The sequence below is a fragment of the Embiotoca jacksoni genome, unplaced genomic scaffold (assembly GCF_022577435.1).
Source record: "Embiotoca jacksoni isolate LCO1_2020_lvr unplaced genomic scaffold, fEmbJac1.0.p SCAF_10, whole genome shotgun sequence".
In the NCBI taxonomy this organism is placed as follows: domain Eukaryota; kingdom Metazoa; phylum Chordata; class Actinopteri; family Embiotocidae; genus Embiotoca; species Embiotoca jacksoni.
In genome coordinates this window covers 6,584,657-6,611,534 of record NW_027185230.1, presented here as the reverse complement: position 1 = coordinate 6,611,534, position 26,878 = coordinate 6,584,657, and the positions used below count along the sequence as shown (strand labels likewise).

Below are 26,878 nucleotides of genomic sequence, written 5' to 3'. Positions count from 1 at the left end.
TGTTTGTGTTACGTTTTATTATAGGGATTCTTTGGAGGCCATGCCTCCTGCATTTCAAATTCACTGTCTCCCTTTCAGCATTTGGTGTCATTGGCAAAAATCAGTGTATCACATCTCTGTGCCAGATACTACTTATTGTGAGATTGAATGGAGGGGAAGTTGAAGAACAACAGGAAATGAAAATAGGGAAATATGTACAAGTTTTTTACTGGCACCTTCAAATAGCTGTTGACTGAACAAATATACTGTGAACGGTATCAGGCTACTACAAATTACTATTCTAAACCCGTGAGATGAAGTAAGCTACAAAGACAATCCTGTCTTAAATACAGTAGATGCTCATTGAAAAGTGTTCCTGTTAAACAGGACAGGCGTTGTTCTCAGGAAACACATCAGGGTTGTCAGACATGACTGCATGTTCAGAATCATATATCTAAACATCGAGCTGTACGTAAAAAGGGTTTTGTCGTACTTAGACTATACTTATTTAATGTTATGCCACTTAATATTTCTACGTAACTTCATCTCAAATGCAAATGTTGGACTTTTTTACCCCAACCGTGTTTACTTAAGAGCTATTTTAGCTACCTTGTAAAATACGATGCGTTGTTTTCGACCAGTGATTCGCGGTCGGCTCCACCTGGTGGTGTACGTGAGCGTTGCTGAAAGGCCAAACAACTGCACTCGCTGTCGTTTCATTTCTTGTTATTACAGACAATAGTTTACCACGTCAAGCCTGTACGCATTACAACGAACGTTATGTCTAAAATATCATGAGGAGGAAAGTGACATCGCATCATTTCTCACTGGTCAGCTGGAGGGACATTTCCCCTTTTTCCTAAGACCAACTCATCACATTATAACAGGACATTTTTTGTTGTTGTTGTTATAACTTGTAAATAGTAAGCTGTTATAACAACAAAAGTTTATTGTTATAAAGTGATAAGTTATATATCGTGTAAGTGAAAACGTCTTGTTCTAATGTAAAAAAAAACAAAAAACATTGTTATAACAATAAACTTTTGACATCATAACATGATACTGGTCTCGCTTTTCTATGTTTCTGCTGTGGCAGCAACTTGCCTCCATATACATACGAGATGTACGAGAGCTGATTAGATGTGCGAGAGCTGATTTTGTAATATTCTTGAGTTATGCAATATGAAGATGTGTTTAAAAAAAAACAAAAAAAAAAACGTCCCCCAGTTGCTTTAAAGAAGAAATGAAATTGGACAGCTGCGAATAATAGAGAAGCGGAGACAAACTTGAGCAGTGCCGCTGTTACGAATAGGCCTGCACTGCGTTTGGTCTCGCTGTATGTTGCCCTGTGATAATGGCATCCACACTTTTTCTTTTTTTTTTGTCGTTTGTCATGATGCTCTCCAGCTGTATCACGGAAACATGAGTGACACGGAGGTGGTGGGAGGAGGAGGAGGAGGAGGAGGAGGAGGAGGAGGATGGGGGTGGGGGGGGCTGTCCGTGTCATCGTCACCCGCCCACCCTCTTCCCTCCTCCCTCCTCCCCCCCCCCACCACCACCACCACCTCCGGGCGTCAGTGACGTGCACACAGAAAGCGGGACCTGCCCTCCCGTCGCCATTTTTTTCGGTCTCGGACTCGCACTTCTGGCGGCTTCGGGTGAAGGGGGGGACGAGCAGAAATAAAAGGGGAAAAGTATAAAATATAGAGTTGGTTAAGCCGGGGGATCCCTCGTGAGCGGTCGGGGGGAGAGGAAATATGCACGCGAGAGCTCCAGCACACGCTTTCAGTTCCTGAAATGCACGCGCAGGAGACGAGCCGCGGCTGTGAAATCCTTTTTTTGTGTGAAGACGTGTTGCGGGGCCGCCGCCATTTTTTCCGCCGTGTTGCCTCAAGAGTCGACTCCGCGAGTCGAGACGGGAGATTCAAAAACGCATTTCCGTGACGTGCGTAAGAATAAAGGAGAGGTACACCGGGGCGTTTAACGCGCGCTCTCCACCCGAGGCTACCGGCGACCTTTCGCAGGCATGAGGATTTATCAGGTGTAAAAAAAAAAAAAAAAAAAAAAAAAAGTGAGGCCACCTTTTCCGTTCTCGTAACTTGAACACTTGACTCGGGAGGAGATCAATTATTACGAGAGAAGCTGGGTGTTTTCTCGGAAAGGGGAAGCTTCATTGATCACTCGCTGCTTCGACTTCCGTCGATGTTTGCCTGTCGTAGGTTTTATTTTCTCTGGAGAGGTTTTGACCGCCTGCTCAGCCCCCCCTTTTTGACTTGACTGCTGAACACCGGAACCACATTATGCTCCAAAGTCGGATCAAGTCGGTAGCTGCTTGTCTCTGAACCCGTCAGGTTGTTGTTGTTGTTTTTAAATCACGTCCTCGGGAGCCTGCAGCTTTTTTTGTGTGTGCAGAAACCCCCCCCCCCCCCCTCACAGGGCGACGAGTGCCCCGCATATCACCCCGAGTCCTACCAGTTGCTGTGATTGACCGACCTCTCTCACACGTTTTATTTTTATTTTATTTTTTTTTTAACTTATTATCTCGTCTCCATTTCGTGCTTGTAGACTTCTATTAACTTATTTGTTGTTGTTGTTGTTGTGAACAGAGATGTCAACTGCTCGGTTTGACTCGTCCGATCGGTCCGCCTGGTATTTTGGACCCGTGTCGCGACAAGAGGCGCAGAATAGGTTACAGGGACAGAGACACGGCATGTTTCTTGTTCGAGACTCGTCGACCTGTCCCGGCGACTACGTGCTGTCGGTGTCGGAAAACTCCAAAGTGTCCCATTATATCATCAACTCTTTGCCCAGCAAGAGGTTTAAGATCGGCGACCAGGAGTTCGAGCACCTCCCGGCTCTCCTGGAGTTCTACAAAATCCACTACCTGGACACGACCACGCTGATAGAGCCAGCCCCCAGGTAGGTCCACCTCCTGTTGGGACGGGGGGGGCTATTTTTAAACGCAACTTAACCCACTTTCAGGTCACTTGTTTTCATCGGAGCGCCTCTGGTATTGTCGTCCGACAGTCGGTTTACTGTTGTGAATGGAGGTCTGTTGTGTACCAAGCCACCGGGGTTGGATAAATAAACAGCAGCCAACACTGTTGTTGTTGTTGTTTTTTTAGTTTAACAGCCTCACCTGATCGTTCATTGTGTGACTTCGGCACTGATTTTTGAATGAATCGTCAGCTGTTTTGATGATCAATTATTCCTCGAGTCAAATTTTTTTTTTTTTATGTAAAAATGCAAAGATTGTCTGATACCATCTTCTTAAATGTGAATATTTTCTGCTTCTTTTAGTTCTCCACGACCATAAACTGAATATATTTAGTTGAGGACTGTTGGTCTGGATGAAATACGACATATTAGGCTGCATATTAAGCTTTGGGAAACACTGGTTGACACGTTTCACCTTTTTCTGATATTACAAAGACCCAACAGCCAATTGATTAATCGAGAAAATGACAGACACCTTTATTAATATAAAAAATAACCATAAGTAGTACCTCAATCCCTGATTTGTTTTTTTGTTTTTTAATATTATGTTTTATTTCCACCTACTTGTGTGCAGCATAGTTGTAAAAATGAACATGCAACATTCCTTGGCAAGGCACATCAAAATGCTTGAGGGACATTTCTCTCTGATTTTATTAGTGGCGCAATTTCTGAGGTCTTTTTTTTTTTATATAGAATCTAGGCTGCAAGTAATGATTGAATTGAAGACCATTTCTCAACTAACCAGTAAGAAGTTTGGTCTTTAAAGTTTCAGAAAATGTTGAAAATGACGCCCAAGTGTTACTTTAAGCCGATGGTGAAGTCTATAACATTTCTTGTTTCGTCCCGACCAACACGCCACAACCAAAAGATATCCCGTTTCCGTTAGGAATCAGAAAATATTCACATTTTAAAAAAGCTGTTTACACCGAAGTTGAGCACTTTCCCTTCAAAAAATGACCCAAACAATAAATGAACTCTCATAATAGTTGATACATTTTCTGCCTATAAAGGAATTGATTCATCTTTGCAGCTCCAATATTATCCACCTGACAGTAACCAAATTGTCTACTTCCTCTGCCAAGATATCCGAGCACAGTCGGCACTCCCATCCAGCCGACGATTGTCCAAGAGGAGAACCTGGAGTATGTGCGGACTCTATATGACTTCACTGGCAGCGACGCCGAGGACCTTCCTTTCAAGAGGGGGGAGATCCTCATCATCCTGGAGAAGCCAGAGGAGCAGTGGTGGAGCGCCAAGAGTAAAGAAGGACGCATCGGGATGATCCCCGTGCCCTACGTGGAGAAATTGGTACGACCTTCCCCCCACCCCGGCCAGCCTTCTCACGGATCGCGCAACTCCAACAGCTACGGGATCCCCGAGCCCTCCCACGCCCTCGTCCACGCCTACGCCCAGCCCCAGACACCCTCTCCGTTGCCCCCCGGCACACCGGGCGCGGTTATCCCTCCTCTACCGTCCATGCAGAACGGCCCAGTCATGGCGAAGGCCATCCAGAAACGAGTGCCCTGCGCCTACGACAAAACAGCACTGGCTCTAGAGGTATTGTAAAAATCAATTTCCATTTTCTCTCCCCTGTTTTATCCGTGTCCTTTTTTTTTTTTTTCCCCCTTCTCTCTTCCTTGCTCCTTTCAGCCTTCATCTGCTGACTTAAAATGATGCTTTAATCTGCTGCTGATCTTGTTAAGAGATCAAATATTGCAGTTAAACACTTTGGTCTTCATGAACATTTTCAAACTTCAGGTCATGAAAGAATCCCAACTTAGTTTGTCACATAACCAATGCCTCGCTGCAGCCCTTCTTTTGATTTGCAATGCAACATCATGCAGTAAATCTCCATGCCAAGTACGTGAAACAACAAGGCGTAGGCTACTCGGCTTAAAGCTGCAATGCCTCATCTTTTGACTCAACGTTTCTCCCAGTGTGGTTCAAATAAGATGTTCAGCTGTGTTCTTTTACAGAAGATGCTTGAGTCCAGCTTATGTTTTTATAATTTCCAATGTCAATTTATATATATATATATATATATTTGAATGAACAAGGAATTTGTTCATTAGGCTTTTGCAGGGACTAAGCTAATCAATCACATGAATTAAATAGTGTGGCAAACATTTACTTTTGAAAATGTCTCAACCTCAGACAACCCCTTTTTAAAAACGCACATCATGTAGTTGAAAGAGCAAACGAAATGGTAAGTTTCACACCAGACGCAGAATATTTATGTCACTGCACCATTTCCTGTAATTGCTCCGCCGCATGTTAAAGTCGAAATTGCATTACTAAGTATCTTGTCAGGAGTACAGGGGAAATCTCCAGCGCTGACCACAGTTACATCAGCAGTTTTACTGGTTCAATGTGTGAAAGTTTCTTCACAGTCCTCCCAACAATACCACGCTGCTGCTGCTGCTGCTGCTGTTTGTGTGGTCACATAAAAAGATGCATAACCAGAAGACAGAAGTGTATTTAAAAAAAAAAAAAAAAAAAAAAATTTAATCTATTTTTCTGTCAGAAGAAATCCGACATTATCTGTAAGCGTTTCACCTGCGGTCAACTTGTGTCTCTCGTCACTGGCGTCCGGCCGCGCGATGATCGTTGTCCGTATCGACCGAAAACGAACACGTCTGTTGCCGGCGCGTCCGGCAGCTGAGACCCTAATTGTCCGGCTTTCGATTGGACGAGACGTCCCGTTAAAGCGAGGGAGGAGGCGTGACAGATCTGTGTAGTACGTCTGTTTGAGTTTTTTTTTTTTTTTTTTTCTTGGAATGATGATGCAAAATTACACCTTGGCTGGTGGGAAATTGAGGGTGGGGGTGGGTGGTGGGGGGTGGGGGGACTCCGGTGAGACTGTCCACGGTGCGCTGACTCACTTTCCCACCGATGAGCGATCGGTGTGCCCCAGTTCTACCCGACGTTCTGCCCGACGCCCTCCCGCTCACGGCAGCAGCTCTGACGGCGGCCCCCGCTGCTCTCCGCGGCTGCGCAGCATTTGGCCCGCGGGGCACTGTTCCTCATACAGATCCGCTCTGGCTGTGGCGACATGTCGAAACATGCGACGTAATGCTCAGCGTGCGCTGCAGAAATATATATAGCGGTGCTCCAAAAGAGTCTGCAGATTGAGCTGTAGTTATCCCCCCCCTCCTCCCCCCCGAGGGCGAGAGAGGGGGGGGGGGGGGGGGGGGATGGAAAGCGTCTCGGCTCTGCCGCCATTCGCTGACACCAGCGTTCGTCAGCGTATGTAGGAAGTAAACTAGGCCGCTATAGACGGATACAGAGATGCACTCGGTCGCTGTGACTCGCGCATAGAAACGAGTGTAAATCTGGAACATGAGCAAACCCCTGTGAATCGTACTCGCGCCAAAGGTCAGGCAGCTTTCTCTGCTCTCTTCTCTCTTGTCTCCTTTTTTTTTTTTGTTGTTTTTAAACAATTGACAGCTAGCAAGAGTCACCTCCAGAAAAAAAAAAAAAAAAAAACCAAAAGCCCAGTACGTCATTCCAAGCGGCAGTGAATCGGGTCAACAAAGACACATCGGCCGGCCGGTGTTTGCACCCTTCGCTGCCCGCCATCACCCCTCCTCTGTCCACAGTTTTAGCCGAGGGAGCTTTCACTCGACACAAATAAGAAGCGAGCGTTCATTCAAGCCGTTCGACAAGATGCAAGAGAGGACGAGACGGGACGGGACGGGACGAGACGAGACGGAGGGGAAGGCAAAGCGGGGAAAGAGGGAGTGCGTGCGAACGGCCAATCGAAGCGCGACTTTATTCGGTACTTCATGCTACGCCGTGTAATTTGACGGTGTTTCACTGAAGTGTACGGAGCTCCAGTTTACAGACGGGAGACACTCGGTGACCAGAGATTAAAGAGATTAACCCTCGACTGGCGTCTCCAGTGCAAGTTAAATATATGTTGTGTAGACACGCATTGTCTCCCTGTTAAAAAAAAAAATAAAATAAAAAAAAGAGCCATAAGAATCTTAATCATTTCATTACAGCTTTGATTCCCAAAACAATTTTCACTCTTAATATTTCACATGAACTGCTCCATGCGGTTGCTGCCATGTGAACTTGTTTTAAACAGCTTAATCTAGTGTTGGCGCAAGTTATTAGTTGCGGGTTAATAAAAGCTTCTTTTTTTTTTGTTCCCCTGTTTACCAGCGACGCTCCAAGCTGGTCTGAGATCTACAGCGGAACCGTTTTAAATAGAATTTGCGCCGAATCGGTGTTGACTTTTATCAAACCCAGTTATTATAGAATCGCCATTTATCTTTAGTGAAAAATAGCACACAAAAAAAAAAATACCCTTTGTTCTCCTGAGCATTATGCAAAGTGTAAATGAACATGTGTTCATGTAATCAAGTGTGTGAGAGATCAGGTCATTTTCAGCAACATTTTTCACCAACAAGTCAAATATGAAGCAGATTTAAAGGGATTGTTTTTTTTTAATTGTTGTCCATTTAGAATTTCACTCTTTTTATGATTTATATTTGCATGCTCTGTGCGAATGTACTGTAGGACTCACCGGACGTGTCGTCCCGTTTGTCGACCGTGCCGACCCAGCACACTCAGCTGTCAGGGCGGACGGTGTGTGCGTGTCCGGCACGTCTTGATTTTACGCATTTCAAACTTTAGACTCGCTTCCTGCTGCCGTGTTTCACATCAATTTCCGCCGTCGGATGTTTCTGGCGTGCTGGATTCGAGGACTCGCCGTCAACACGAGCTTGTCTGTTCTTCGGTCCTCGCTGGTAAAAGCGAGGCCGGATCTGTTCCGCCCGAGAGACGGGCAGAACTTCAAGAGGTCAAGGAGTTTGGATAAATCGGTGCTGCACGTGTTTGATTTCGATTTATTAAACTTGTTCTTTTGAGAGTATATTCATTTTCTATTGGCTGCAAGTTAAGAAATGAAGACGTAATTGTCTTTTTAAATGCCAATTTTTTTTTCCGAATGGCGAATGGAAACACCTGTAATGCACATGCACTGGATAGCGGCGCAGGTATAATTGCTGCTCTTCAGGGCTGCCTTTTATTTTGCACTTCTTCTCAATAAGCCTGAAACAGGAGTATTGAGGAAATCCCTTCCCGAGGAACCGGTCTTAATCTGTTCATTATTCCTGCCTCTATTTTCTATCGGTAACAATTCTACTTTTTTTTTTTTTTTTTTTTTCATAAAACATTTATCTTCAAGCCTTTCGGCTTGTCCTTAGTGGCGATTAGATTGATTCTTGTTTTTCCCTACAGGTATAGAATTGTTATTGAACGTAGTTTCTAAAAATAATCTGCATTTCCATGATATTTTTACTGACGAGTTGTATTTCTGCATGTGATGATGATGATGATGATAATCAGTAACCTGTTGGCAAGGCCTTCTCCACTTGCCAATCCTGACGAGTGCCATAACCCTGCAGCTCCATGTTGTTTTGTCAACGCTTTGCTCTTCATACTGTGTGTTTTATTGGAGCCAAATTCACAACGTTTTAGCTACTGAACAGCTGCTACTTTTGGTGTTTTTGATTTACTGATCTAAAACCTGCTTTGGACCGAAAGCGCATACCTGATCTTGTGTCATCGTTTGTCGTCTATCTGTCGGCCTTTGGCTCAGAAGAAGTCATGGCTTCCAGTAAAAACCCTTCAGTTTTGCGCCGTGGCTCTTAAGGTTCAAGAAGCAGAAGCTTTCAGTCGTTATTTATTCACTTCAGGACAGGCAGGGTTTCATAGTTAGGCTATTTTTTTTTTTTTTTCTATTTTTGCTGGATTGTGATAATCACATTGTTCATTCATTCTCTCTTTTAAGTGATCAAACAGGTTTGTTTTTTTAATGGTAACAGTAAATTTCATATACTAAAAGTTGTCTGTCCACCTATAAAGTGTGCGAAAGGGCAAAGTTTAAAAAGTAGGCTTTCAACTACTGAACACTGAAGGATTTTAAAAAGGTTCTTCTGAACAAAGATTTACGCCTTTTAATCCCTGAAATATAGCAAGATACAATTTAACATTTAGGCTTTATGAAAATTGATAAGGTAAAAACTTGTCGGGACGAATTTGAATGATCGTAATCTACCTTCACTTCATCATGATTCTTTCAAACAGGCCGACTCCATGCACGTTTTAAAAAAAAAAAAAAAAAAAAATGTATTAATTCTTTTGACAGACGGATTTCACCGAAGCTTTTCCAGAGTGCCATCGGGGATTATTGTTACAGATAATGTCTCGGGCTGGATGCCCTTGAAGCCTCTTTCACGTCAACGCTACAAATTATTTGCCCTCGCGCTGAATTTTCAATCACGGTTGCGATGACGGGAGACGTTTTCCCTTCTAATCCCGATAAAGAACATACGGCTGCAACGGATTGGGGTCACGTTCAGTGTCACAAACCATCTGAGCGACAGCCCCGTGCGCCGCCGTCATCTGTCTGAACCACAGTGTAAAACGTGTGGGAGACCTGACAGTCGTTTTTTTTTTTTAAATTTTTTTATTTTTTTTTTAAAATGTGTATTAATAACTCAGTCTGCATGTTGTGTAACCTCGCAGGTGTATTGTTAGCGCGATTTTTGGAACCGGTTTTAAAATAAACATCAGCACTGTGTCGTAGGCATTTTGCTTTTTCCTCAGGCAATGAAAAGTGTCTTTCTTCAAAGCTCATGAATATCAGAGAGGAACAACGTTTACAGTACGCAGCCTCTCTCTCGATGATAATAATAATAATAATAATAATCACTGTGTCCACTTTGGTAAATCTTCCACTGATAATCTACACGTCAGGCATGTGAGAAACATTGATAAATTGCAGTATCTGGCGGTAAGCTTGTATTTAAGGTGTCAACTGTAATTGCTGCTACGGAAAACAACCAATGTTACACTCTCCCCTTCTAGACATGAGCTCAAAAGATTTGTACCCGAATTTGTAACGTCATTTTCTTTTTGTTAAAATGGATTTTTGTAAAGTTGGATCCGTAAAAGTGTTGCGCAGGAACCAGTATTGCCGGCGGCGGTACTTTTTGAATAACACTCAACCGTGCAGTGTTTCGGCTCGGTTGAAGTCATGCGTGCGTGCGTGCGTGCAAAAAAAAAAAAAAAAATACAAAAATAAAAGCTACATGTGAAAAGAGATTTGGTGCCCTGACGACGTGGAAGTTTCTATTTATCTGCCTGCGACAGAAGAGCTCTTGTAGCCTGAGTGCATCCTGTATAGTGCATACAGAAGTGTGTGTGTCCTGCTCACATTTATAGTGCTTCCACATTTAAGAAAGCAACTTCCATCGAACCGTATTAAAGTATAACCTTTACAACAGCTCCGAGTACGACTCGTGATTCAAATGAGACTGCAGCTCGTTGGCACAATTGCTGCGCTCTCCTTGTCGGTTCAGCACAAAGTTTCATTTGCACGTCGTGTTCGGAGGTGTGCGTGAATTGACCCGAACGTTTAAGCACCTTCGAGATGACGCGGCCCCTCTCGTCTCTTTTAGAAAAGCCAGATAACCCGCACGCGTTTAGGGGGGGGGGGGAACTGAACCCGCGACTGAAGTTGAAAACACGTTCCCAGCTCGGATCGTTATTTGCACCGCAGGTTTGTGTAACGCGTGCAAAAGCGAGTCCTCGTCGTGGTCCCCGTCGCGCCGAAAGCCCCGCCGTGCGCGATTCTTGTGTTCGGTTTTTGAAATGCTTTCAGTTTGCGGTGCTGCGCACGTCCTCCCTGTAACGCCGCCTCCTGTCCTCCTTTCCTCAGGTTGGAGACATCGTCAAGGTTACGCGGATGAACATCAGCGGTCAGTGGGAGGGGGAGGTGAACGGACGAAGGGGGCTCTTCCCATTCACCCACGTCAAAATCATAGACCCCCAGAATCCGGACGAGAGTGACTGACCCTAAAGAGGCTGACCGGAGCCTCTCGCCAAATCTCGACGTGTACCTGAATCTCGCTGGCCGCCTCCACCTTCCTCCGCCAGCGTCACGGTGATGTGCTTTGCTTGCTTGGGGCTGTACCACGATAGCAACCCCTCCTGATGTTGCCAACCGTTTTGCAAGGCTTTCTGACTGTTTACAGCTTCTGGACATCAGTTCCAAACTAAAAAAAAAACAACCTGACCCCACTTCTCCCACGTCCCTTTACCACATCTTGGTCCCAGGCTGGGCAGTGGTTTTTTTCCTCTCCTCGCATTAAGTGTCCTGTTCATTTCCAGATCGCTGGGCATCGGTGTGAGCGTGTCGAAGCGTGTTTGTGTGTGTGTGTGTGTGTGTGTGTGTATCAGTGCATGTGTCTGTATGTGTGTTCACATTGGATATTTCCCATATTACATCACGTGTCTTGTTTTTTTTTTGTTTGTTTTTTTTTGTTTGTTTGTTTGTTTCTTTTCGATTTGATTTCTCCGAATGTTTGTTATGTTCGAAGTCTTGGGGACTTTTGAAAATGTTGGTGCGTGTTTGTGTCGTCGACGTGCGGATACTTGTGTGAAATAGGGAAAAGCAATATCCCTACGGACTCGGGAGAGCACTGAAGCAATGAGGAGCTAACCAGCCAGTCTAATGTTATTTCACCCAAACAATCAAGTCACTGTTATACCTTAACCATTACACAAGCACACACACGTGCGCATACTTAGTGGCCATGAGTGCTTAGGGTTGATTTTTTTTTTTTTTTTTTTTATGTGGTCAGGAGTAAACGGAAGAAATGGGTCTGTAGAGGATTGAAGATGTAACCTGACGCAGTACATCCCATTATCCCGTTATCCCATCCATTCTCCAACCCGGCTTGGCCGATGAGACTTATTTATCTTGTGTTGATAAGACATGACACGGCCATATGTGATTTCTTCGTTTTCTTATTTGTGCCAGATGATCAACAATTTATTTTGATTTATTTTTATTTTTTTTCCCTTTGGGACGCGCACGTTCGAGGCGTACCTCTGCGTGTACCTCTTTACTCTCATTATTCTGAACTTGCGTAGAGATTAGCAGGTTTTTTTTTTAGTTTTTTTTTTTTTTTTTTTTTTTAGTGCAAACAGCACCGAATACTAAAAGAGATATTTCAACTTTTCTGCCGAGGAGCGCCACGCTTCCCCAACGGGTCTCCTGTAACAGTCAAAATAGCAACGGCGGTAGCTCCGGCCAGCACTTCCCCACAAGCGTCCTGACTCCCCAAGACTTAACTCGGGTGTCCCGCGGCAACGGAGGCGCGAGGACCGAAGCCTTCCCGCCCGTTAGTGGTGTCGGGTCGGGGGGGGGGGGGGGCGTCTCGGCAAGCCAATGAGATCCCATTAATGCCTTTTCAGAGTGAGGATACATCTTACTGTCAGCGCGTGCGATCCCCATCTCCAACCTTGTGTTTTCAACGTGATCCGTGTAGGATTTTTATTTTTTTATTTTTTTTTTTTTTTAACCAGCTTTAGTCATTGAAATATTCTGTCCGAGCACAACGAGTCCTCGTGCGAAGAGACTCCCATTAAAGCCGTGGAAGCGATACTTGTTCACGTCGTGCTGCAGCCAGCTGTGTTGGATCAGTAGGACGAAGCCGTCGCGCAAACGGCGCAGAAGCCGAAATTCCCGCTGTAAACCTAAACGAACCCCCCCCCCCCCCCCCCGGTCTCTCCTTTTAGACGTTCTGTTTAAATCATTGCTCAGCAGCTTTTTAGTCCTCCCCCCCCCAGTCCCTCCCCCTTATATTTTCCCTTTTTTTTTTTTCCCGGTCAGTTTGTAGTCCGCTTCTTGAAATCGAGCCTTTTTTTTGTTTGTTTGTTTTTGTTTTTGTTTTTGTTTAAAAATGAGCGACGGTATGAAACAAAAAAAGTACCCAAGGTGACATTTTACAAAAGGGAAAATGCCTGCTGGTTGCCTCTGTGCATGACCTCTTGGCCAGGGAGATGGTTGAACCTGGCCCAATGCTGCTTTCACGTCATTTATTTCCTCATTTAGATAAAAAGGTTTCTCTCATTTCCGATTCCCGCCCCGGTGGTCTGCGCGAACAAACCACGATGGGCTTTTTTTTTTTTTTCCATGTCGAGCTTAATGAAATCTACTAATTAAGCAATACACCCTGATTATTTCCCTTTCTTGAGGTGAACTTGCTTTTTTTTTTGTTTTTGTTTTTGTTTCTCTCTCATGCTTCAGAGTTATTTTGTAATGGCATTAACAGTATTACTGTGCTCTCTTCTCATATTCTAGGAAAGCCTGTCTTTTACTTAAGAATTGAAAATTGTGCCTTTTTATTTTCTTATACCATTTACATGTGTTAATATTTCCCATGGTTAACACCTGTGCTGGTATTGACCCTTTATGTACAGAACGAGTAAATAAAATTTACGTCTACTTCTTTAACTCGCTCTTTGTGGTGTCGTGTCGGCGGGCGGGCGGGGCGGGTGTTTTGCGGCGGCTCGGCATTCGCCGGCTCGTGTATCTGGAGCACGGGACGGTTGGCTCTCGCTCTCATTTTTTTTTTTTTTTTTTTTTTTTTTGACAGTTCCAGTTTTGATTCTGCCTGCGCCCAGGAGAAAGGAAGCCAATTAATGAATTTTAATGACATGCTAATAAAAGAAAGTCAGCTGACCCGGCAGATGGGGAATGGAAAACTTTTCAAGGGCAACGTTTCAGAGGGACACGTCCCGGGTTTGTTCAGCACTTTTCAAAGCGGGCGGCAGGGATGACATTCTGTAGCGCCCCCCCCCCCCCCCCCCCCCCCCCCCCCCGAAATATGAATACGCGAGTGGCAACCGATCGCGTACGAGCGAGCCGCGACTCCTCGGTACCCGTCGGCGGTCAACGGAAACCGTTGGCGCGGAACAGCACGGCCTTATTCTCCTACCGCGTCATTGCCTTTAGAGCGGGGGGGTGGGCAAACTACGGCCCGCGGGCCACACCCGGCCCGTTTGGTCTTTTTTAATCCGGCCCGCCGAAGATCGGTACAGAATTGCCCAAATCAAATCATATCATAATTATACAACAAAGTTGGAAAAAAAAATGAGCTTATCACGCGGGACGGTGACGAAGACTCAGCCGGCGAGCTAAACAAACAAAAAAAAAAAGCGGAGTCATTTCCGTTATGTTCCTCGGCACCGGACGAAAGCGGCGACATAAAGGACACCGCTCGGCTTTTCATTTTTATCAGAGGGATTCATGACAATTTTTTGGAGATAACGGGAGGAGTTTTTGGCCGTGGAATCCCTCGCCGAGAGGCTCCGGCTGCCTCGGAGGACGCTCGCCCGACGTCGTCGGGGGTTTGTTGAGTTTCTCGAAGAAACGGACGCCGATCACCGGGACTTGCTTCGCCGCTCCCGACGTCCGCCGGGTTAAGTTTGGGGAAAGTACGTCGACGAGCGTCGGGGAGCTCAAAACGGGAGATGATCTCGTTTTCGGAGCCACTTGAGAAAGCCGACGATGTTCCCGAGCCGAGTGACACGGATCGGCTTTGTGATTCGTCTTTTGCCGTGGACGTGCCGACGCGCGGGGGACGAGCCGAACGGGAAGTCGACGGGGGGGAAAGACCGGTCGGTGCGTGAAAATGTACACGAACGTCAAGAGCCTTCAAAACCGAGCCGGCTTTATCCTCAGAAGCAAATGTCAAACAAATCATTCGCTTGTTTCCCCCACGCCGGCGACGCTGAAAGACGCCCCTCGACATGTGGGGGAAAAAAATACAGGAAATCACTGGACGACCTGCACGGAGAGTTCTGCCATCGGTTCTCCGATTTTGGAAAAATTGACAAGTCCCTTCAGCCGGCGTCTTGTCCCTTCAGCCGGCGTCGTGTCCCTTCAGCCGGCGTCGTGTCCCTTCAGCCGGCGTCGTGTCCCTTCAGCCGGCGTCGTGTCCCTTCAGCCGGCGTCGTGTCCCTTCAGCCGGCGTCCTGAAACGGCGCCACGGGAGTTGCAGTTGGAACCGATTGATCTCCAGCGTGACGCCGTCTTAAAGGAGAAGTTCAACTCTCTTAAACTGGATGAGTTTTGTGCTTCATGAAGCGCGGCCAAAATTTCCAAACGTCCCGAAGACGGCGCGCAGAGGAGGGACGCTGGCGTTGTTTGGCGGCTACGTACGCGTGCGAACAGACTTTTAGTGTGACGAACACCAACAAAGCACCCCGACGGATCCCGCTTTCTGTTCTGAAGAATCGCCACGACAAAAAAAAAAAACCAACAATGCCAGGCTTCGACGCGCCGGCAAAGAAGGGTGATCAACAACACCGTTCCCACTGAAAGTGAATGTAAGTATTAACACTGTAATGCCTTTTTTTTTTAATGTTTATGTTTGATACGTACGCATCTGGTGCCGTCACATTTTGAAAGTCAGTGCGACCCTTGAGCCAAAAAGGTTGCCCACCCCCTGCTTTAGAGGCGGACCCGTTGATCTTATTAAAACGACGCTGTTCTTACAGTTCTGTGAGACAGCAGAGAAACAAGTCACTTATAGAGAAACTGGGCTGAACGTACAATGAAAGGAATTTGCTGTTGTGTTCATTTTTGCTTGTTTATTACGCTTTAAAAAAACAAACCCAAATTGTGTCCAAATTCCCACCCGTTCTTCTCGGATGAATATTAGTATTCATCGCAAGATCTGAACCACAAAATACGGTTTAGATATTGCCAGATTGTAGACAATTTCCTCGACGTAATTATAAACAAGTAGTTTTTCTTAACATAATAATAAAAAAAAAAAAAAAATCTAAGTATTATCAAATTAAATGATGAAAAATTTTGGATAGTCTGGACTATCCTGGAAAAAAAACCCACCCCCACAAGATACAGCATGAACGGTACAACAATAACTGATACATGAGCTGAAAAACTGAAGTCAGTGAAATTACACACAAAACAGCCGAAGGTTCAAATGGTGAAGAAAAAACAAACAATTATTTCCACATCGAACACGAGCTGCTGCTGCGGTCCCACACACGTTTCCTTCTTTTACTGACAGACAATTTCCTCGACGCAATTATAAACAGAAGTAGTTTTTCTTAACATAAAAAAAAAAAAAAAATCTAAGTATTATCAAATGAAATAATGAAAAATCTGGACAGCCTGGACTGTCCTGAAAAAAAAAACACCCCACAAGATACAGCATGAACGGTACAACAATAACTGATACGTGAGCTTAAAAACTGACGTCAGTGAAATTACACAGAAAACAGCCGAAGGTTCAAATGGTGAAGAAAAACAAACAATTATTTCCACATCGAACATGAGCTGCTGCTGCTGCTGCTGCTGCTGCGGTCAAGACAAACAAGTCAAAACCAAAGATTCACCTCACCGCAATGACGTAGCGGATTATAAGAAAAGGTAAAGGTCGATAAAGGTCCCCCCTATGCCCATTAATATAATAATTAATAATCAAGGTACACACACACACACAAAAAAAATCGTTTTTAATCTCTCAGGGGTGAATGGAATTTCCTCAAAATGAATCAAAAAAAAAATGGTTGACCATTATACATTAAAATACGGACACGTCGGCGTGCCAAGTTTCCTGTGTTTTGATTGGACGCTGACTGTATCTCAACCACCAAAAGCGACGCGTTTTAATAAACGCAAACAAAAATTCAAATTAGACTTATCGGGTTCATCATAATACTCACTGGAGTTATGAAAATGAAGATGGGAGTCTGACGTTATCACTTCCCATTCGTTTGGATGCTGCCAACTTTAAAAAGTTAACCGTTTTTAACCAACAGATGAATAAGCACTGTTACTGGCACGGTCAGGTCACCTCCAGGATTTAAGATTACTTGTACCTGGAGGGGGGGGGGGGGGGGGGGGGGGGGGGGGGGGTAAGCAAGCCAGAATGATCCTCGTGGATGATCCGGGAGGTTCAAACATCCGTATCCTGTGAGCACGATGTCACAGTTCACAGCGAACAACGTCGGATGTCAATGAATAGGCGACCGAACCCGTATCTGCTCCAGGTTTGATACCATTTTATGCCTCTGTGTACGTTTCCGACTGTGATGTCATTTAAAAAAAAAAAAAAAAAAAAAAAAAAATGTATTGCACAAAACACGTCAGTTTGTGTGCTCTAGAAAATTCCTCTGCACTGTCCGCTCCCTGAAGCTTTTTTAAATGTCCCAGATATGGCTTCCCTCTCTCTCTCTCTCTACCTCTCTCCCTCTGTCTCTTGTAAAACATTTACAGCGCAGACGTTCCTGCCTTCTGCTGGGGGGAAACATGCCAGACAACGATGGTAATTCCACACGAGCTGTCTGTCATCGCTTTACCAGGTCAGGCGCACCACTCCAGGACAAGAGTCTCACTGCTCCATTGTTCTCGCTCCTTCTTACCCTTTCTAAGTACACTGTCGTTGTGTAATGCTGCACATGACTTCAGCTGATGAAGACGTATTTATTGATCTTATGACATTTAATAGCTGAATTGTCAGTCGGTTGTAAAAAAAAAAAAAAACAACCAAAAAAAACAACAGCAACGCATTACTGTGCTGTCACGGTGGAACGTTGTTTTTTTGGTGACATTGTCTTGTTTTGACTCATTTAGAAATGTGCAGGAGGACAGAGGGTCATACGTGTTGATGGCGGTAACTATGGTTACGCCCAGGTCAGTATGTATTGATTGTCCATCACTTTTCTAGTCATGTGAGCAAAAATGTCTTTATGGGTGGGGATGTGGGTCGTTTGTTGGGTCCGCCACTTTTGCCCACATTGAAATAGCTCAACAACTGTAAAATGGATTATCCTGAAACTTCATACGGACATTCGTGGTCCCCAGAAGATGAATCCTGTTGACTTTGTTCAGGTCGTCCTTCACATACAGTAGCTCCACCAGCAGCAACATGAGGTTACCATTAATGGCTCTGAGTGAAAGATCTCAACAACTATTGGAGAAATTGCTATGGAATTTGATACACATTCAACTTCCCCTGAACTCTTCCATCTGTTGCCACCATCCGACCAAATTGCTTAAATTTTCTAATTATTTTAATGATCAAATACCTTTGTGTTTTAGCGCTAATTGGCAAATGTTGGCAAACTAAGATGGTGAACATATATTTACTAAACATCAATATGATAGCATTCTCATTTAGCACGAAGCCCATTGTCCTGAATAAAGCTGCAGACACTAGTAAACCGGTTATAGATTCAAATGAATTTTTTTTACACATTTATAAAGCAACAGCCCATCCCAACATGAATCAGATCAGCATTCATGTCAAGAAATATAGCTGAATGTCACCCAGGTTTACATCTTTATCTATTGTGATGTATTTTTTTCAACGTCTCAGCACCAATTTACACATTTCATACAAATATTAATTATGACGCAATGCAACTTATCTTATTTGACTGACAGGCAGCTCGTCAGCGATGTCCATTTGAAAGGGGTCGAAGTTCACCAGCAGGAGAGTGGAAAGCTTGAGTACTCGGCCCAGTCTCCCATGTTGCTCTGGTGGTGGTGGTAGTGGTGGTAGTGGTGGCAGTGGTGGTAGTGGTGGTGGTAGTGCTGGTAGTGGTGGTAGTGGTAGTAGTGGTGGTAGTGGTGGTGTTGGTGCTGGTTGTTGTGGTAGTAGCGATGTTGTTGGTCTGTGGAAAAGACATGAGGTAGAGGTTAATGGAGGGTCTGTGCTCTATCTATGTCACTGGAAGGAAACGGGAATCTAGCATAATCCACAGATCCGGAAAAGAAAAACAAGGTTTATGGAACATCATTGCCTTCCTCATCAAAACAAGAATATTTTTTTTTTTCTTTTTTTTTTAAAGGTCACATTAATGTTATTATTTTCCCATCGTCCCATTCGATTTAAACCCGTCCTGGATATTGCTCATCAGACCTGAAAGGTTGATATGTCGCAGACGCAGGCACCATCTGCTCCTCGCCGTTGTAGTTGTAGTCGTACTGGGACGGCTCCACGGCCTCAGCATAGGTATTTTCAAATGACTGCCCCTCCTCACCCCAGGCTGAAGGCTGACCCCACTTTAATGGCTGCTGCTGCTGCGTGGAGGGCTGATTATTCTCTGCCTGCACCGACTGAGAGGCGAAGGGCATCCTCTGCAGGCCTGAGAGGGAAATACAATGTTGAATAGGCTCTCATAGGAGGGTCAAGACATGAGGAGATACACTTTTGTTATACTGCAAGTTTTTTTTTTTTCTTCTGCTGGCTTACTGTGACTTCATACAAGCTGTGTAAGTGAAATTACCTGGAGAACTGTCGGAGACATTATTCTTTTTCTTTCTAGGCCTCTTTCCAGGAGTGCTTTTCTTTAAACCATACCTAAAAAAAAAATATAACATTTAAATAAATTGTTTTTGGCATATTCCATGTTATTCAGATTTTCTTTTTCACAGTATATTTATATGGACCTAAAACAATAGAAAAAAACAACACAGATATTGGCAAAGTACTTTCTGATGTGCTGACCACCGTGCAACAAATTCAATCCTTAGCAAGAAGGTATAAATCCTCACCTTTTACTGTGAGCATGGCTGCCTCCCTCCCTGAATCCTTTAGCAAAGGGGTTGGAGTCAATTTTCAATTGGGTAACCTTAAAAAAAAAAAAAAAAGGCAGGAAAAGACAGATTAGTGCAATGTTATGTTTAAAAAAAAAACAAGCATCTTTGTTGCTTTAATGTTTTGTTAGACAGCGCTATATTCAAAAATGATTGGAGTTGGATGTTTTGACTTTTGTGAAAATGCAAACCTTTGGATTCTGGTAAGCAGTGACTGCAGTGAAGACCGTCTCGGGGAAGGAGAAGGTCTGAACGGAGCTCCAATAGACCATACATAGATTGTCTGTCTGGATCACGTAAAACCTCGGGGAGTAGCGATGCATGGAGTGCAGGATCAGCTGTCAGGTAAAAAGAGCCAGGTCATCAAAAGTCAAATAAAGTGAATGTGACATAATTTCATGTTCTTTTTTTTGTTTGTTTTCCTTCTTTTTGAGAAGTGGTATTTCACATGGCTTTGCTGATCCAAAGCGTTGTTGGTGAGCTTCAGCTTGGGGAAAGAGCACGCCTGCTTCATCCAGTGACTTCCTGTCGCCGGGGAGTCGGGGTGCGTGTGTGCCCGATACTGGGGCTGGGGCTCTGCCTTTCCTCCGATCTCCCACTGCTTGTTTTTCCACTACAGAGAAACGAGGGGGAGGGGAGAGGAAAGGGGAGAGGAAGAGGGAAGCGGAGGTAAGAGATTACCAGGTGTGAGATCTCAGGATCTGTTTGTTTAACCGGAGCTCTTCTTGATTAAGCATTGTCTCTTTGCTGTGTGTGTGTGTGTGTGTGTGTGTGTGTGTGTGTGTGTGTGTGTGTGTGTGTGTGTGCGTGTGCGTGTGTGTGTGGTGGGTTTATTGACTATTCTTCTCGACGTGTTACAATGTACATTTTTCTGGACACCTTCACTGAAGGAAAAATCATTTAAAAAATAAAAATAAAAAAAATCAGTTTCTACAAATTCACTGCCACATCTCTCAAAGCTCTCCTACATTACTTTGTTATGTCCTACAATGTTTTCAAGTGTGTGTGCTAAAAGCAATGTCTGTGACCAAATGGGGCAGTGCAAATGATGCGGGGGTGGGGGGCTGTTGAATATAGGACTGGTTGAATACAGGGCGGTTGAAGACAGAGCAGTTGAGTACAGGGCGGTTGAATAAAGGGCGGTTGAATATGGGATGTCTGACTGCTCCTCGTTCACGATGCTAATTGATTGGGCCTCCAGAGTGCAGAAACAGAAAGCAATGAAAGGCTTTGATATGCAGCAGTGAACGGCTGATCGGCAGACCGGTGTCTGGCTACAGACGGCTGCCTTTTTCATACTGCATGGTGCTGCTGCTAATCCCTACTTCTTCTTCCTCTTTTTGTGTCTGAACAAAACAGAATGTGAAAAAAACAATGAAACAATAAATGTACAGCAGAGCATACTGTATACGTGACTGTACCTTGTACTTGAAGTCGTCCACAGAAACCATGTCCACCATGATGATGTAGTTGGCAAAAGGTTGGAGTCCTGATAGAACGATACTGCATTGTGGAAACATTCTCCTAAAACAAAATAAAAAAGTCTGAAGTCAAACGGAGGAATCAAACGTCTGGGATTCTTGTAACACAGACCTGGGCATTGTGTGGCCCCGCGGGCCACATGTGGCCCTTTGGTTGATTCTGACTGGCCCGTGTGAGGTTGATTGGAAATTACAAAATAAACATATTTTCTAATTTTACCTCTTGCATGGACTAAAGCCGCAGTGCTTATTATGCAGAATTGAGTTCAGCCTTTTGGCCTGGCCCTCCACAATATTTTCTGTTTCTCATGTGGCCCCGTGGAAAAAAATAATTGCCCACCCCTGTTGTAACACAATTAGGTGCAACAGGTTTGATGTCTCTGCAACTTTAGACAATTTCTTGTAACTGATACAAAGCACTTCTGGTGTTTACGGAGAATACCCTGAAAAGTGGAAGATTTAATTCAGTTGCTGTCTAACCGTGCCGGCTTCGTTACCTCCCGTGTTTTGTTACAATCATCTCTGTTCCGATGCTGTAGAAGGACTTCCAGAGGTCGTCCTTCTCCAGGGTCATCCCGATGAAGGCCTGCTGGGAGGATGCTGGTATGGCAGGATGGTACATGCCGAGATTCAGCTTATGATCTGTGGAGACAAATACACGTGAAAACAGTTGCGCAGCTGTAGTTATTGAACATATAACCGGGATATTGTCTGTGTGAAAAATAGGGAAAATGTAATCTCACAAAACCTCACATCTCTGAACAGTTGTTCCACTTCGAACGTTTCGTTCGAGAGATATACACTCTGGATGTCTTTGCGCATCCTTATTTTGTTAGTCCTCTTCAAGGCAGTAAAATAGTGATGACAATTTAATCGTGCAATTGAGGAAATTTATGTTAGAAAGTAGTCAAAAATCAGGACAATTAAACAACACATTACCTCTCTTAGCATGAACAGCTCCGCTGCTTGTGATGGCTCCTACTGCAGTTCGATCCAGTTAGATTGAGTTGACCAGAGATGTGGTGCATGTCCCTGTGGTCTTGTGGGTACTGACAACTTTGGAGACAATGGTGCTTTTTAAATGGAAAATTAGGTACTTCAGTCCTTGAAAGGTCCAGGTGTTGAACTTAGTTGGTGATCCAAGAGGAGGTGTGGTCTAAACAGACAAGGGGTTGCAGTCAGAGAGGACTGAGGGGGAAGGTGAGAATATAAATGTAAATGTATTTGGTGTAGGTTTTTTTTCTTGTAACCTCACACACACATTACGCAGTTTTGGGGACTCAAACAGTCAAACCAATGGCTGCTGTTCTGTAGATAATTTATCAGAGATTTGATCTCCGCTGTCACAAGGACAGATACAGGAGATCATTCCTGATACAGGAGATCATTCCTGATACAGGAGATCATTCCTGCCCACTGCAATAAGACTGTACAGTAACTCACCTCTGGCCAAATCAATCTCACAACAATAACACTGTTGTCTGTGTTTCTTGTTTGTTTAAATATTATATACATATATACTGTACTGTATATACTGTGCATTTTCATATTTAATATTTTTGTACTGTTATTTTATTGCTTTCCTGTATCTATAAATGCCTGCTGTAGCGAAAAGATTTCCCCTTGGGGATTAATAAAGTAACTACCTACCTACCTACCTACCTACCTACCTACCTTGATGAAACAAGTAGTTTGTCACCTACTATACATATACCAGCACTCTGTAGACATGAAAAGCATGAAATGTTCATCCCCCGCTTTTCTCCTGCTGTCCAAGATGAGGGACAAATTTCAAAGTGTTCGGGGTGGCAGGTGTGGGGGGGGAAAGCAGGCCTCCTTCCCTGCAGCTTCTGAATGTATATTGAGGACAAATCGAGAGATAAGAGGTAATTGCAGTTCTCGCCTGGACAATGGCTGCTAATCCAGCCAAATGGCCTCACGATACTTGAAGTCTCAAAGGAGGAGTGCAGGCTCTCCAAAGGAGCCAGCAGTTTTAAATGGTAATACAGATAATACAGATACCAAACAAAGATTAAAAAAAAAAGAAGAAAAAAGTGACTTTTTTTTCATGGAGATGTGTCAGTGTGATGCACAAGACACCATGAATGTTTTAATTTGGTGTAAAGGATGGAGCCGTAAACACACAAGGACCAGACTGGGGCGTTTTTTTAATCACACTTGCTAAAATGTTTGCCACTCTCTTTAACCCCTGTGATACTCTCTCATGTTGAGAGCAATTCAACCAACCAAGCACCATAATTAGCAGAAAAGTCAAAGAGATAAGAAAAATTACAGTGTTGTACATTTGTTTGTATCGTCTCACGAGCCAAACGACGTATGAAACTTTCCTTAAATGTTCATGTCACATTAAAGGACGTGAGGTCTGCCGTCCGAGCTCAATTTGAGAAGCAGAGCTTGACAGGATATTGAACCTGTGTTTCAAGAGCTTTAGAGGGCACAGATTCACTAACTGACTCGCAAACTGAGTCGGAGGATAATACACACTGCACAGTGCTGGGATATTATTTACACGAACAGAATGACTGTCTTCTCTCCAGATTTGACAGAGCGGTTCCACAACACCTCTCTGCTCCAACTCAAGGCATGTTGAAACATTTCTCCTCTGCTTAAATCAACTTCAGGCTTGAAGATGGAATTCGGTGTGTTCCTGCCTGCGGCATGTGTCACCTCTGCAACTATGCTACAGAGTCAGGTTTTTATAGAAAATAAACACGTGCTCCGCTAATGATAATTCATCAGGATTAACAGTGTTGTATTTGGAATGTAAATGAACTGTTATCAAGGATTTTACATTGGAAATGTAAGTAACTGCAGTAACGGTTATATCCAGTGATTTGCAATGAAAAACAACAGCAGTGTGAACTGCAGGCCAGGAAAGCAAAAGTGAAAACCACATGGCTGTAGTGTAGATTGTAATCAGGGACACTTCTCCTGCATTACATTTGTTTTTCTAATGCATCACTTCTGCTGCAGTAAAAAAAAAAAAAAAAAAAAAAAAATCTTATGGCACAGGAAATCTTGTGGTTTCAGCAGTTTCTGCAAGTTAGTCTAAGTTGCAGCTGGAAGATGCATGATCCTGGTGGTGGCAGTTCACAGACAAGGCTGTTTGTTCGCTGCACCACTTGGATGTGGTGGAAATGTGAGTGAGTGGGTCGGGGGAAAATAGTCCTCAGTCCTCCTTCAAAGTGTGGGGACGGGGGGACTCCCGAGAAAAGGGCTTCATTTCCAGGGAAAGACGTGTTTGTGTTTGTCTGGAAAAGGTGAGGTCATAAACAATGCAAGCACCACGGCAGCTGCCACAGATAACTGATAACCCATCTGATAAATGATCGAGGGTTATCATTTATTTATTGGACAAAGAGTCATGAAGTGAATCATGAAGCTGCGGTGCAACATCAGAGCAAAGTTATTCTGATGGTAAATGATTCCTCAGATATATTCAGTGAACAGTAGCCTACATGTTAAAATATACTAAACTTCCCTACGGCTTTACACTCACTGCCACCACTAACTCACAAATAAGAAAAAAAAAAAATGGTAGAAACCGCTTAGAAGTTTAACCAAAGCTCTTATTTGCTAATATTGCCACCTACTGGATCACTCTGTAAAAAGTCAAATTGCTGTACAATATTAATGTTCATCCGACAGTAAGGCTGGAATACTTTTAGTGAAGATATATTGATTTTTATTTGGTCTTGCCTCCTACAAATTTGACAAAATTTGTCCTGGTAATCAATAATATCCACAATGCCTATTCAAAGTTTTCCCAAATGTTTTTTTTAAAAGCTGAAATACAATGAAAGTTGGGAGGGACATTTAGCATCACTGCAGTAGCAAGAACATAAGGAAGACACAGAAGGAATGTGATGCAGATAAGTAGAGAGAAATTATATATAGAGAAATATATTTTTAATGTTTCAAATATTTCAGAATTGTATCATATTCAGTAGAAACTCAGGGTATTTGATCTCATGTATAATTAAAAAGCCAGTTCAGATATAGCCGACTACATAGGCTTACATATGGGCCCCAAAGTACAACCTTAGAGCAACTATTAATTGTGACCACACCGGCAATCACTGACACAAATGTGATTAAGCAGGTCATTTCAAATACAGGCTAATTGCAACGTGCTTTGTCATGATCTAATATGGGATATAGGGATGCGCAGGATGCTGCAGCACCTCCTGGTGGACGACGGAGAACCTGCATGTCGACGCTGCAATATCAACAAAAATAAATAAATAAATAAATAATAAAAAAAAGAAGAAGTTGAGTTTGTTAGTTTTTTTGGGTTCCATTCATTTTGATTTTAGTCAATGCTTAATATTGGATGTTAGTTTGCCAACGTTCAGTCCGGCCGTACATGAAGTTAAGCTCTGGGTCAAAGGTAAAGTAACGTGACCCAAACCGGCGGAACGGGGTAGAAAATGACCACGCCAGAGCAACTGTCGGGATGTCTGCCTGTAAAATTTACGAATGAGTGAAGAAGGATGCTGTCGGGTTCATTCATAAGGAGACCAAAAAGAGCAAATCTCAGCGGCTCGGAATCGACTACGAACGCGCGTGTTTCCTGTACGTGGTGCGCGAGTACTTCTGCGAACAGTAAGAGCGCACCGAGCAAACGTTTGTAAAGCTGGAGAGGAGGAACGAGGAGCGTGGAGACATCGGTAACAAGGTACGGTCAAGTTTATTTACAGGCTTCCAGAGATTGTGGCGCCTCAGTTTTAAAGTTTGTGGTTTTATAAAAGTAGAGGCCTCCGCTGGTGCCAACCAGGTAATGCCAGCTCGTCGGAAAAGGGGCTTAATAACTCGAGCGCTGAGCTGCACATATCCAATGGCTCTTCAGTTTACAGCTTTCGGGTGTTGCTCTGCCCTCAATATCTTTATATGTTGAAGAAATGTTTAAGTTAACTTTTGAGATGTGTTTTATTGTTCCATGCTTAAATGGGTGTGGCGCTTTTGCCTGTAATGAAGCAGGAAGTGAGAAGCAGGAAGTAGGAAGTTGAGAGCTGCAAACTGCAGAGGGCATGATCGGAGCCGTGCGGCATCCCGTGTCTAATCCACATTAATCCTTCGTCTGTGTTCCTCAGAAAGCAACGGCTGTAAGTGTTTTATGTTCTTCGTGTGTGGAGCGATTAAGAGTGGTGACCTGTTTTGGGATTTTGAGGTAAATGTGAACATAGGCTGTTTATATTTAGCCGCTGTCAATATTGCAGTTAATGAAGATGCTTTTTTTTTTTTGCATTTTCTTTTCTAGTCTCACTCTGATTCGACGATGTCGAGATGATTTAATTCGTATGAAGACATTAAAAAGGAGCAAGAACGCTCACAATCCTGGCTCTCCAAAAGGAGTTTGGCTTGCTGTTTATCTATGTTAACACTTCAGGAGTAAAACACACAGAGAGAACAGTACAGGTGTTGTATGGCACTTCTGTTGCAAATAAAAAATACAAGAAATAAACTGAATGCAAGAAGGAGAGAGTAAACTGTTTTGCATAGAGGACCAACATGTTTTCAGCCTGCGTTTAAAAGGAGTTGTTGGTTAACAGCTTCCCGGATTCTCAGGAAAGTTGCTCCAACAATTTTAGTAATTTTAGTCCTGCCGTACACGTGTTTTCATTGTGTTTTTAATGTCAATTTGTTGAGTTTTACAAACTAATTAACAACTGCTTCTTGAGATGAGTGACATCTGAACTAAATGCTGTTGTTTTGACTCTGGGGCCAGTTGGTAGATTCTCTTAACTACGTCAGTGGTTGATGCTTTTGTCATTTTAAGATATTTTGTAATTTAGCGTCTTTGACTGCCGGTGCAGAGTTCATATTGTGCAATGTTTGTGTGTTTACTTTGTGTTGGCTTGCTATCAGATCCCTGCCTGCTTTGCGAGTAAATCACAGGGTTGCTGTTTTATCTACGTTGTTTATTGTGTAAATCTGACTTCCCAATGAGCCAGTGCCCAGC

General features: G+C 43.8%; 1 protein-coding gene across 1 annotated transcript; it reads left to right on the top strand.

Moving 5' to 3' along the window:
* The first annotated feature begins 1,565 nt into the window (after positions 1-1,565).
* crkl (v-crk avian sarcoma virus CT10 oncogene homolog-like) lies at positions 1,566-13,291 on the top strand. The gene is made up of 3 exons (XM_069162978.1): positions 1,566-2,898; positions 4,059-4,533; positions 10,709-13,291. The coding sequence occupies exons 1-3, from the start codon at positions 2,588-2,590 to the stop codon at positions 10,841-10,843; spliced, it is 921 nt and encodes a 306-aa protein (XP_069019079.1). The 5' UTR covers positions 1,566-2,587; the 3' UTR covers positions 10,844-13,291.
* The last annotated feature ends 13,587 nt before the right edge of the window (positions 13,292-26,878 follow it).